Below are 13,583 nucleotides of genomic sequence, written 5' to 3'. Positions count from 1 at the left end.
ATGTTTTTCAAAAATTTAACCAAACTAAAAGTAAAAATGTTTTATTAATATAAAATAAAAATTCTGAATAAATAAAACAGCTTAAAATTAATAACACCTCAACACCTTAGTTGCCCGTGTACAAAAAAAATGTTGAACAATAAATTAACGTATTTTTTTCTTTAATACTAATTACATACCGCAGACATTTTGAAAAATATTCCTAGAGACAAAAACTAAAAAAAAACTAAAAACTAAATTAAAAAAATTATTGAAAAATATGAGTAATAATTGAATTATTATATTTATTTCTAGCTCTACTCGTTTTGGCCTTTATTCATGTTAACTTTTGGACTGTCCATCTTCTGGGTGCTCGCCTTCGAATCTCCTATAGTTGTATTAGATAAATATTTGTCAGGACGCGGTAGATCGAAATCAAACGTAAGTAGTCGCCATAACTTGAATCAAAATTAATAAATCTTTGATTGCTTTTTTTTCAGGATCAACATTTAAAACAAGTTAAAGTTGGAAACAGTTAGAAAAAACATTATATGGTTATAGTTGTTAGTTGATTTCATGACATTATTTATTTATAATCATCCTCAAAATTAAATCTCATTATGTATTTAGATAACTCTAAGAGTCATATTAAAGTATGTATTAAAAACTGATATATTTATTTATAAACAAAAATAAATTATAAAAATTATTTACGCTAAAGTAACCTTTAACCCTTTTATATCTTCCTCTGTACTACCTCCTTGGAATCTTTCATAACTGCAAGGAAAAAAAACATTTAAAGTTCAAAGATATATAAAATTTAAAACGTACATTCTGTTATACTTCTCTCTTTCGCTTTTAATCAAAGACGGTCTAGTTTTAGATAAAGCGTCCAACAAAATGTTTTGAGATATTATCGACTTATCTGCAATTATTTCTTCCTGAAAATATATCAATTAAAGTTGAACCGTTATAAGTTAAGTAGGAGATGAAGTAGCAGTATCGAGAATCGAAAAATAAAATATAAATAATGTATACATTTATTAGTAAGGAATATTAATTAGACACTCTACTAATTATATTAATCAAAGAGCGAATGAGTAAAAATAAAATCAAGCCCAAATTGTGATACAGTGTTGGATGATCTCTCTAGTCAAGACAGTCAATACAAGTGATATACAGACCTGGTCATTCTGTATCTTAGAATTCTAACCTAACTTTACTTTAAAAAAAAATAATTTTAATCCATTATTTGAATAAAGTAGTAAACTAATTCTACTTTGCAGAAAGTTTATGACTTAATATATCTACAAAATACTAAAAATTACCTGTTTGATCTCTTCTAATTTTTGAGAAAAACACACAAATACAAAAAGCTTACAGTTTGTCACAGCAATTGACAGTGACAGTATTTTGCTTTGTTTGGAACTTTGAACTAATTCGTAACAAAAATGGCTGCCCTGACATCACACTTCCGTGGTCCATTCGATGGTCTGTATTTAATGAGTAAGACAAAGGTAAAGGGTGGAATTACGTTACTTATTGGAATATAATGCAAAATATTAAGCAAGGTAATAGAAATGTAGCTAAATTATTAATTAATTATTGACCAATTAATCGCCTAATCCTTCAAGACTATTCAAAACGTCTTCTTGTTTAGTTTTACATTTTTATTGGAAAATCCGCCCATTGAAGAAATGCATAAGCTCACTCTCATCATTATCTTTGACATTAAAATCCCGACCATCAATGATGACCAGGTTTGTATATTTGATTTAATATTATAATCAGAAACACATATGATCGCAATCAATTATATAAAATTGTTATAATTTAATGTTTCACGATAAATATAAAAATACTATATACAGGATGGTCCGAACTGTATTCCGGAAACTTCGGCAGCAAATTCTGCAGATAAAACTAGGTAAAAAAGTTCCTATAAATGTATGCCCTAAAATGCTTAGTTTCGGAGATACAGGGCGTAGAAATTTCATTTTTATTTCGATTTTTTTCAAATAATTTCTGAAGTAACGTCAATATTTAGATGAAAATTGGTGTCTGGGAGGTTTTTGACATGAGAAATTTGATTTTGATGTCAATATGGCTCCTACTGATAGAGGGCGCCACCTACATCTGTTCTAACTGTTTTGAAGCGTAATAACTTTTTGTCCGTACCTGTATAAAACTACCGACGGAAAAAATATACATCTCTGTGATTTTTAACGTAAATAATATATCTTTGTTAAAATCGCTACGAGCAACCGTTCTCAAGATATTTAGAATGGAAATAGTCAATACATACCATTATTGACGAAAAATAAACACGTTTAGTAGATAGTTATTTCACTGAAATAATAAATTTGGGAAATTTTTATTTTTTTTCTGCAAAAAATGATGATAAAACAGTTTTTGTTGAACATTTGGTGCAAAAACATTTCAAATTTATCTCAGTCTAATAACTATTTAGTCAACATGTTTAATTTATGTCAGTAATGAGAGGTATTGATAAATTCGATTCCAAATATCTCGAAAACCATTACTCGTAGCGATTTTTACCAAGAGACCTTTTTTACGTAAAAGGCGTCGCAAATGTATATTTTCTTACTCAGTAGTTTTATACAGGTACGGACGAAAAGTTATTACTCTTCATACCAGTTAAAAAATATGTAGGTGGCGCCCTCTACTAGTAGGAGTCATATTGACATCAAAATCAATTTTCTCACGTCAAAAAACTCCCAGACACCAATTTTAATCCAAATATTGACGTTACTTCAGAAATTATTTGAAAAAAATCGAAATAAAAATGAAACTTCTACACCCTGTATCTCCGAAACTAAGCGTTTTTGGACATATATCTATATGGACATTTTTACTTATTTTTATCTGCAGAATATGCTGCCGAAGTTTCCGGAATACAGTTCGGACCACCCTGTATTTTGTATAGGGAATGTCAAATAAATTTCAAGACGCAAAATTGGAATCTGTTATACATATATGTAGCAGAATAATAAAATATTTTATTTGTTTAAATAAATTTATATCATTGTAAAAATCCTGTACGGTGAAGTTATTTGTATTGCCAAATTTAATTAAGTATAAATATATAAGAGTGTCTCTTAAATAATAAGAGACGCGCATGTTATACGTGCCAAAATTACAATATAAAAAATTGATACCGTCCGATAAAAAAAATTGTTTGATCATGTCAGCTCTGAACACTATAAATATTAAAATCTAAATTCCTACAGAGTGGTCAAATTCCTCTAAGATTCTTCGCATTGAATCCCTTAATGATTTTATTTTTCATAATACGATATGATATGAGATGCACTTCTTTGTATTTCTCGGTCGATTAACGATAATTAAACATTTAAACATAACACTGTGTCTCTGGGCAGGAATATGTAGAGAGACCGCCTCATACTTACATTATTAACAATTTTCAAAGATGATATATGGGCCGTATATAAAAGCGACTGCAAATCAGCTCCCGAGTAACCTTCCGTCTTTATAGCTATCTGAGCTAAATCAGCATCTGGTGCTAGTTCAAGTCTCCTAGACAGGATCCTTAAGATATCCTGACGTTCGTCCTAAAAAATACATCATTGAAGCCCTATTTGTACCTAATGACCCACTTAAAATTATATAAATGCGTTATCACTGATGATTTAATTGTTATGAAAATACTATGTTAACGGTATTGTATGTATGACTATAAACTATGTATGTTAAACGGTAAAGTATAAAATTAAGGCATACTATATAAAACCTAGGTATTCTATAAAATGACTAACGATTTCAGGCAATGTATGAAATTTAAATGTTATTATATTATACTTTATCTAGATATTTTGTGAAATACCTAGGCATTTTATAGAATATTGTTTAATATATATTTCCCAAATTTACTAGCGGTTAAAGCCTGCTATCCTACTCAGATATTCGTACCAGATCTAGTTGTTCCAGTAAAGAAACAAAGAATCACGAAAAAAAGGTTGAGACTAAAACAATGAAAACTGATTCGTGCAACTAATTGTTTTCTCTCGGCTTCTTCCGTTCATTCTTAGCGCGCATCATGAAATTTTGTCGCTATTTTAGTTATTACTATTTACTTTGGTTTCAACCCCTTTTTCGTGATTCTTTGTGTTTTCTCAAAATACGATTTTGCTTTCACGTGAAATGCGCGAGCATTTAATGAGCAATTGTGAAGGAGTACTTGCTCTGAGTAAAACGGTAGACTTCATCCGATATGCTTACATTTCTATCCATATTACCTTATCAGGCATCGGACACATCATTTGTCTGTCCAATCTTCCTGGTCTTAGTAAAGCAGGATCTAGTAAATCAGGTCGTGACGTGGCAGCTAAAACGCACACTCCCGTTAACGACTCTACCCCATCAAGTTGAGTAAGAAGTTGGTTTACCACCCTATCTGTAACTCCTGTATTATCGTGACCGCGTCTAAAAATGAATTAAGAAAAATAAAAAATTATGTTACTTCTTACTAACAGCTATTAAGTTGAAGAATTTGAAGAATATGTATATTTTTATGAATGCTTTTTATAAACTTCGAAAAAAAATAGAGTTAATATAAAACATATTAATTTTTTATTATTTAATTTATATGTTTTTTAATTTTTATTAAAAACCGGTAATTCTCTAGATCTATATCTCTGACTACTACTAACTGCTACTAACCAACAATTTGTTTTGTGTGGTCTGTGGTCCGTTTTTTCAAAGGTTTTTGTTTAAAAGTTTTGTTCGTTGATCATGTTGGGGATTTATTTTTAAATTAATGTTAATAGTTAAGAAACCAGTAAACTAAGGAATGTGTATTTCTTTTGCATATTCAAATTTTCGCTCTAAATTTCACATAACCAAACTGTCACTCTAAATCGCTGACTTTTTTAGACAGATGTCACTTGTCTTGTCATTATTCAATTCATTATTCTAATTCTCAGAATGTTGTTAACAAAAGTTTCATTTTTAAATAAAATTTTAATCAATCACAATTATTTATCTCCATCATTTACCGAATTAATAATACAGAAATTACAGCTCAATTACAAATAATTCATTATTTATAGTGATTTACAGTAATTTTATTAAGTTATACGAATATTCTCGTTGATTATTGGTTTGAAATAAATATGACAATGTGTCCTCCAATGAAAATGCGTCAAAAACGCGCGTAAAGAAGTCTCACTTCAATTATAGGTATATTATATTGTTAGGATAGACCTTTGGGATAGACCTTAAAAAAATATAATCAAAAAAAGCTTCATAGACTTACCTAGGTGCTAAACTGTCAAACTCGTCAAAAAATAAAATGCAAGGTTTAGCACTCTGAGCTCTAAAAATAATTGAAATATAGTAAAAAATATATTTTCGCTCAGATTTATTCAGATATTCTAAGAAAAGTTGTTTACTTTTCAAAAACATCTCTAACTGCTTGTTCACTTGCTCCAATGTATTTGCTGAGTAATTCCGGCCCTTTTACTGATATCAGCCGCAAGCCACATTGCTTAGCTGCAGCCCCTGCTAATAAAGTTTTTCCAGTGCCTGGTGGACCATATAAAAGTAAACCTGTTTGCAATCTAATAGGGGCGTTTTGAAATATACTGGAATACTAAAAAATCTGTAATAATCGTAGACACATTTTCATTGAATAGACTAAGGAAAGGATGTTTCAGCAAAATTAGCGGCATGAAGGGATGCCAATGTGGTTAACTAGAATTCCAGTTTGTCAATGGTGTAAGGTTTTTTAACATGTTAGCATATAACATAAGGTAAATAACTAATTGGCTGGTTTGTTTACACTTGTTGAAAAAATATGAAGAAACAAAAAAATTCTTAGTTATTTAATCCATTATACCCTAAAAAAATATTTTAAAATTAGGCGTCAGATTAAACATTATAGTGCAATATTGCAAGTGAAGTAGCTGTGTAAACACCCTATATATGACATGCCCAAATACAAATTCCACTTCAAAAAATGGAGTTTATTAATGCCATCCATACACGAAATTTCAATTTTCAAATAAATAAGTGATTTTTTGGAAATTCTTCGATAATAATATAATTTTGTGTTACCCTATATAACTAAATAAGTATATCGTAAAATGGCACATCGAAAAATTTTATACAAAAACTTTCCATTATTTTTAACGAGGAAACACCAAATTTTTTTTAGCATGTATTCATTTACACCCTGTATAATAACTGAATTATTTATGAAGCCTCGTTCCAAGATTCAAAATAACCTCACTACAACTCAAGTAAATTCGAGTTTTGTCAAAATGCCTTTCCGGGTATACAGGGTGTCCCAGGTTGAGCGTGCATAAGAAGTTTAAGAGAACTACAATATCTAAACCGGAGATTCTTTGCACATCATTGTTTCACAATGAGATCTATCGATTAAAAATATTTTAAATATGGCTGCACTTCCGGAAATACCGGAAGTGGATAGCAACATTCTTATTTTAAATGGGTACATCCATTTTTTATTATACATATATTTAAATTCTTTACTTAAAATTTTATTTTATTTTTTTTTATTTTTTTTATTCTTTATTTTTTATTTAATTTTTTTTTATTTTTTTTATTTCTCTAATTCTACCACTGACGATTGTCAGCAATGGTTTACTAATTGTAATTGTATAAACGGAGACCAATTAATCTCCGTTGAATTAACGCAGCAGTGTTTAGAAAAAATAACTATTTTATTTTGTAGATTTTCTTACAGTGGCGAAATACCCATAGAACTTTTTTGGAGAGTATTTATAATATACGAAATTCAAATAATTACTTTTTTGACAGAAGGAAATAAACTATCTGATGGTTTGACACTTAATGTCGAAGGAGGCTAGATAAAATCAAGAAAAATTTACACTTTAAAACTAACTCTTAAATAACTTAAAAACAATTTATTTTAGCTATAGGAACATGTATAATCAATAGATAACGAATTGAAAAACCTTTTCTCTAGTGAAATAAAAAAAATGGGTTTCTATTAGAAAAAAACTATTTATGATAATTTTTTAATCTTTCAATTACAGCTACGGCCAAAATACTTTTATGTGACATTCAAACAATTTAATTTTAGAAATACATAGATAGCCACATGTCCTTTCTTTATGTCACAGTGGCTGTGGTAATCACTAAATTTGACGTTTAGACTATACAAATTTTTTTGACAGACAGTTTTTTTTCTCCAAGAATTTTAAATATTTTTTTCCTAACCGGTTAATCAAAATTCATAAAATTTTACAGAGAATTTATATATATAATAAAAAATGGGGGTATCCATTTAAAATAAGAAAGTTGCTATCAACTTCCGGTATTTCCGGAAATGCCGCCATATTGAAAATATTTTTATATTTGATATATCTCATTGTGAAACAATAATGTGCAAAAAATCTCCGAATTAGATCTTGTAGTTAGTTCTCTAGAAACTTCTAATACACGCTCAGCCTGGAACACCCTGTATACATTTTGCATATAAAGCCAATTTATAAAATAAACGATAAATATTTTAAAATAAGCATAGAAAACTACTCCAAACTGATTCAAATATATCAAAAGCTATCCAGAAAAAAATCAGTCAAAACTGACAAAAAAAGTGTAAAATTGTAGTGTTAAAAAGACGGAAGCTACGTCTTTAACGAATTAATATAATATAACTAATAATACTACCGTATGATCGAAAAAAAACGGCGTCTAGTTGGCTAGAGAATGACGATCGATGACATTTCCCGTATAAATTTACATATAAAATGACAACGATCTTCATCGCTGACGCCGTTTTTTTTTGATCATACGGTATATGACCCCTTCCTTAGTCTTTTTATTCAATAATTGAAACATTATATTTCTAGATACCTTGACAGGCCACAAAAAACTTTGTGTTAGAATATTCTTTACTTCAGAAAGGCCGCCGATGTCCTCAAAGCTCTTATCCCCAGCAGAATGAAACTTAACATTTTGCAACGATAAGGAACAAGTTTTCTTTAAGGCAATATCACAATGATTTTGTTCAATTAATGGTTTCTCTTCAATGGGGAATTCTAAAGCAAAAATAAATGTCTGGCTAGTGTAACAAAAAATAACAGTAAAAGAAAAACAGTAAAAGAAAAACAAATAAACGTAAACAAATAAAATACAGCCAGATAAATTTAAGAGTCCATTTCACTAGTCTGAAAAAATAGCAAAATTAGCGTTCAGCACTTAACGTTTTATGTAAAACTGGCTAGGTATTTTTACACAAATGAAGAAGGAAATTAAAGATAAAGGATTAGACTATATCCGTATTGTAGCACATTTGTTGACAACTTCTTTATTTTTAAGATTTTGATGGTCAAACACCAACAAAATATTCCTTATGTTTAGACTAAATTTTCTCGAAAATAAAGACATAATTTAAAATTCCGTTACAATACGGAAATAGATTAAAGTTTTGTGATTACAGTGATATATAAATTATATGGTTTTGTAACAAATTACTCGCTATTTTATGGTAAATGCTGAAGCTCTGCAAACCTTAATCAAAGCACGTGTGTTTGGAATTTTGGGTGTGGCTTAACACAACAGGATCGGGCTAAGCCATAGGCAGATTTCTGAAATATAATATATATTTCTTTCGGCCATACACCCGCTTTACCTGACCCCTGAGAGCAACCCAAACAGTACAGTGTAACAGACTCTTAATGCCATGTGGTCTTGAAAGACATGAATATTTTTAATTAATAGCTAATAGGTAAATCTGTTTTTTTTTCACTTATAACTGAAATTAACATCTATTTTACATTAATATAAAAATGATCTTCTATTTTTAAGATAGACTTTCAGAAATTGCACTTGACTGTGATCCTAAGGTTATAAGATATATCTATAAGATTACCTTTAAAGGATTCAAATAAAGCCTTTTCATAAAAATCTTTAATATCTTGTATCACAAATCCATCACTCTTGTTTGCTAAACTACTATAATCTAAATCTTTGGTCGGTGACTTTTCAAAAAAATACTTCAGTAATGCCACTCTATCAGCCTGGAAATGTTATATCTCAAAATATAAATTTTATAAACAAACAAGTATTTATATACCTTTGTTAAATTATCAATAGAAACAATATTCTTAAACAAATGATTCCCTCTAGATTTATAGATGTGTCTGTTAAGTTTTGCAACTGAGTCAGTACTTGCTACAATAGATATGCCATTTTCTTTTGAAATAGAGTTTAGCAAACTTTGAAGCATTTCACTAACCCTGAAATATAAAGGATTAGACTCACAATCAGAGCTGCAAGAAGTCAGTTTCAAAACGACTTAAATCCGAAGTCATAAGTCATTTATAAAATCAAAATGATTTAAATCATCCATAGATAAAGGAAATAAATTTAAATGCCCGTTAAAATTTTGGGTCTCGAAATTGTTTTGGGTCGCGACCGTTGTACGCGATCTGGCGCTGCTATAGCGGTTGCTAAGAACAACCGCAAACAAAAACAAATAATTTTCTCTTGTCCATATTTCTTGTCAAAGTCAGAATCTTCAAAAAGTATAAAATCTTTCAAAATCTAAACCGCTATCATTGAAAAAATTCCGAAAAGTGTTTAAAGCGTCCATTTTCAAAGTAATTATTGCTATCTTGTGAATTTAATTTAAGTTTTATTTACTCAAACTCGTGATAATTGTGAAAAAGTCGCATTAAAAACTGTGCTGTAAATAGGGATCGGCAAGACAAGAAATCTTGTCTTGACAAGCAATTTCTTGTCTTGTCTTGAAATATTTTCAAGAATAAAAAAAAATCTTGTCTTGACCATTTCTTGAGAGTTGATTTCTTGTCTTGGTTCAAGAAATCTTTAAATTTCTTGATATCTTGACAAAACGGGAACCCCCGTTTAAAATTCGTTTATTAAAGGGGAACCCCCTTGTTTAAAAGTCGCGGTGAGATTGGTTAATGTGATGTTTATGCTTTATGCGTAAAATCGAGGGTCAGGCATCTAATTTACAAAAAAATCAAAAACTTTGGGCTCATTATACTACAGTAGCCAAAATCATCAGATTTGCATAATTTTGTTAATTGTTATTATTATTATCTAACATTAAAATGAGTGATTTGATGGTCCGTTGAGCAGCAAATCTGAGCCATTTGTAATTAAATCTGGTTCAGAATACCTACCACCTCAGACACCTGAACGTAGAAGTAGAAGTTTAATTAGTGACTCTGACAGTAGTGACGGTGATAATACTACTACAGATAAAAACAGTCAAAACAAAATGATAAAAGCTACTCTACTTCAGTGGCGTACATCAAAATGTATTTTTTTTTTATTTTAAAAGTTTTACGTTAATTCAAAAAGTCTGTATGCCACTGAAGTAGACCAGCGTTGCAAAGTTTTTTTTTATTCTAATATCGTAGGCCATAACATATCCAAAAAATTATAAAAAAACATTTAAAAATTAAAAAATTATTAGGCATTAAAAAAGGTTCCAATTTAATTTGGCCCACAGTATGCCAACTTTGGACATCCGACTTTAGACGTATTTATGTCAACTTTGGACATTGGACATCCGACAAAGTACCGCTTCGTACAAATATTTTTTGCTTAATCATTTTTTTATCCATCAATTAATGGATATTCATATAATATACAAATACCTAAGTAAATGAGTAGGTATTTCTTTTTTATTTTATATTTTCAAGAAATTTCAAGATTTTCTTGATTTCTTGTCAAGAAATCTTGAGAAGTAATTTCTTGTGTTGTCTTGAAAACCAAAGATAATTTCTTGTCTTGATCTTGTCTTGAAATCAAGAAGTTGTCAAGAAAATGAAGACCCCTAGCTGTGAACTGCAAAAACCATCGTGGATCGTGGCATAACGTCGGTTTCCAATGTTTCATAGGTATTTCATACATGTCCTTATATAAAATAAAGTTTCTTGTATGCAACACACTGTATTTTATTTATAAAATTGAAAGAAAATAATAAATTTGAATAAACAATATTTGGCGATATAATTCCGGAAAAAGCCGAACCAATTCGAAATTATCAAAAGCTTTGGGTCGCGACCGTTGTGGTCGCGACCAAATAGTGTTTACGTTGTCCTTATGGGCACTTTCCAATCTAAACTTGTTTCATTTATCTATGAGTCAATTTCAAGTCCATCTTATTTCTATGAGTCCATCTTCAAGTCAATTTCAACGTAAAGTTTAAATTATTTAAATCTCAAGTCTCTGACTTTGAGAAATTGGACTTTGACTTGACTGAAATCATTTTCTTTCAAGTCAAGTCATTTTCTTAAAGAATTAAATTAATATAATATAATTTAAGTGCCTATTGTTAATATTAATATAAATTTTCTTATATTACCAATTACCGGTTTCCTTATATTAGATATCTATATATATCATTATTTTTTTGTGATAAAATCATTTATACATAAAAAAATCTAACTTAAGTCTTTTATAAAGCTTTCGAAAAATGACTTAAAATCAAATGACTTATGTCATTAAAATGATTAAAATCAAAAAAAGAAAGTTTTTTGTGAACTTGCAGCTCTGTTCACAATTTTGATTGATTATCAAAAATTATTCTTACCTGTTAAAATTTACAGTATTAGGTGTGTCTTCGCCTTCACAGTTTTCACAAAGAACTTGCAAATCATCTACTATCAATATTGATGGCTGACACAAAATTAATTTAGAAAATATGTCTGTAAAAATTTTGTGAAGCGAGTCAACTGTTTTTCCTTTAATTGCTTTACACTGTACAATCTGCGTATATACAAAATATGGATATTTATTTAGAATCCTAATAGTATGTTTTAAAATAGAACTTTTTCCCATTCCAGTTTTTCCTAAAGATGTTATTTTTAAAACATACAAAATGCATTTTTAAAACTGAATATTTTATATTTACCACAAATAAGTACATTTTCAGATTGAAACGAGTCATTTTTCCAGATACATGCTAAAATATTTTTAAAAACTATTTCGACACATGCCAAACTTTGGAAGAAGTTTTGCTCTTCTGTATCTTTTAGAACATTTTCTAAAGGTTTTATATCTTCAAAACAAAAGGAATAAGAACAATTTCTTAAATTATTTCCATCAAGTACACAAGATGAATTAAAATTAGGTGGAAATTTTAAACAGCAGCAAATGTTCTTCCCAATATTTATAGGGAAATTTGCATTTAAAACTTGTGGTTCGGAATCACTTAAAGCTAAGAATAATTTCAGTTCCTGTAATACATCTTTTGATTCTATATTTTTTCCGTGGTGTACTTCTATCTCAGAAACCTCAAAAGGGTTCTTTAACTGTTTCAAAATTATTCTCGTACCCAATTCACAGTGAAAAAAATTAATTATAGAAATGTCTACATATACATTACTGAAACAATTATTTAACAGATTTAAAGACTCATCATTAACTAAATCGTCTAGAAAACACAGTTCTATTGATATTTCTTTAGAATTGTAAGAATTTTGTAATAAATACATGGTATAGAATCGTCTATTGGTATCACTATGAAATAATTCTTGAAGAGGGCCATTTTTTAAAACATAAACTTTAAAAGGTTGACATATGGTTAATTTACTCTCCAATATTGGTAGCTCAGATAATGGCACTAGTCGATAGACAAGATCTACATCAAATATATTTATTAATTCTTTAGGAATTGTAAATTCAACTCTTTTATTTTTTAAATGTTCTTTAAAATGTTCTAAAAATTTCATTTCATCTTTAAAATTTTCTTTTGATTCTAAAAAATTATAACATTAGTTAATAGGTTCTAATACTTTTGAATTATTTTTACTAGAGTTTTTCTTGATTAAACCTGTTGGAGTTTTAATAACAACTTCAGTTAAGAAATCTAACAAACCAGGATTTAATGGTTGTACTTCATCTAAAAGATTGAATAGTTATTATAAAATACATCCACATTTCCATATTATAATGCAATCTTACTAATAAAAACAGTAATTGAAATATTACTTCCAATCCAAATTACTATTTCTTGTCCAGCGTTTATAACTCGAATTTGATCCAACAAATGTGACTGAACATTTTCTGCTAACAATTCCAATACTTCATAATCACTAATTGTCAATGGCTGTATATTAACACTCCTTACTATCGGGAGTTGCTCAATTTGTAGAATATTTACAAAGTCATTTTCGTTAATTCCAAGAGCCTTTGCATATAAAGAATTTATACCAACACAGTCATCATCAACAATATTTAGAATAGTAGCAGAAAAGTAATATCTCTTTTCTTTATAAATTAATTTTATACAAACCTAAAAATTGACTAACTTCTATCTCCTAATCACTACTCTTCCTCTTGCTATGTAATTTTATATAAAACGGTTTACTAAAAAAGTACTTACCCCCGTTTTTAAGTATGAATGTTTGGGAGACAAATACAAAAAACCATTCTTAAAATTGACATACTTAACGCGCAAAACGTTTTCATACATAATAAGTATCTACTATATAATTTGATATTTACATTTATAACAATTATTTTTTTTCTTTTCAATGCAATCGTAAAAATCTCACAAAAACAAAAACATATAGGTTATGATTATCTTGACAGAT

At 28.9% G+C, this 13,583-nt stretch overlaps 2 protein-coding genes across 3 annotated transcripts in view; one reads left to right on the top strand and one right to left on the bottom strand.

Moving 5' to 3' along the window:
- The window catches only part of LOC115883288 (nose resistant to fluoxetine protein 6-like), a 15,716-nt gene extending 15,130 nt beyond the window's left edge, over positions 1 to 586 (top strand). The window contains exons 12-13 of the mRNA XM_030901618.1: positions 295 to 420; positions 480 to 586. Coding sequence (XP_030757478.1) covers positions 295 to 420; positions 480 to 518 — 165 coding nt within the window. The 3' untranslated portion in view covers positions 519 to 586. The remainder of the gene's footprint in view (positions 1 to 294; positions 421 to 479) is intronic.
- LOC115883286 (peroxisome biogenesis factor 1) lies at positions 532 to 13,583 on the bottom strand. 2 transcript variants are annotated; one of them, XM_030901616.1, is made up of 14 exons: positions 13,373 to 13,583; positions 12,952 to 13,282; positions 12,800 to 12,889; positions 11,900 to 12,745; positions 11,579 to 11,837; positions 9,086 to 9,248; positions 8,882 to 9,029; positions 7,864 to 8,048; positions 5,412 to 5,611; positions 5,276 to 5,335; positions 4,257 to 4,443; positions 3,411 to 3,572; positions 811 to 920; positions 532 to 756 (listed from the first exon to the last, which is right to left on the bottom strand). In XM_030901616.1, exons 1-14 carry the CDS (start codon positions 13,460 to 13,462, stop codon positions 690 to 692), a joined length of 2,898 nt encoding a protein of 965 aa, XP_030757476.1. In that variant the 5' UTR covers positions 13,463 to 13,583; the 3' UTR covers positions 532 to 689. The 2 variants fall into 2 exon arrangements, with proteins under 2 accessions (XP_030757476.1, XP_030757477.1); XM_030901617.1 differs by having other exon boundaries at positions 12,952 to 13,293; positions 13,373 to 13,554.

The sequence above is a fragment of the Sitophilus oryzae genome, unplaced genomic scaffold (genome assembly GCF_002938485.1).
Source record: "Sitophilus oryzae breed Bouriz unplaced genomic scaffold, Soryzae_2.0 scaffold_1869_pilon_pilon, whole genome shotgun sequence".
NCBI classification, from domain to species: Eukaryota; Metazoa; Arthropoda; class Insecta; order Coleoptera; family Curculionidae; genus Sitophilus; species Sitophilus oryzae.
This window is presented reverse-complemented; position numbering and strand designations above follow the sequence as displayed.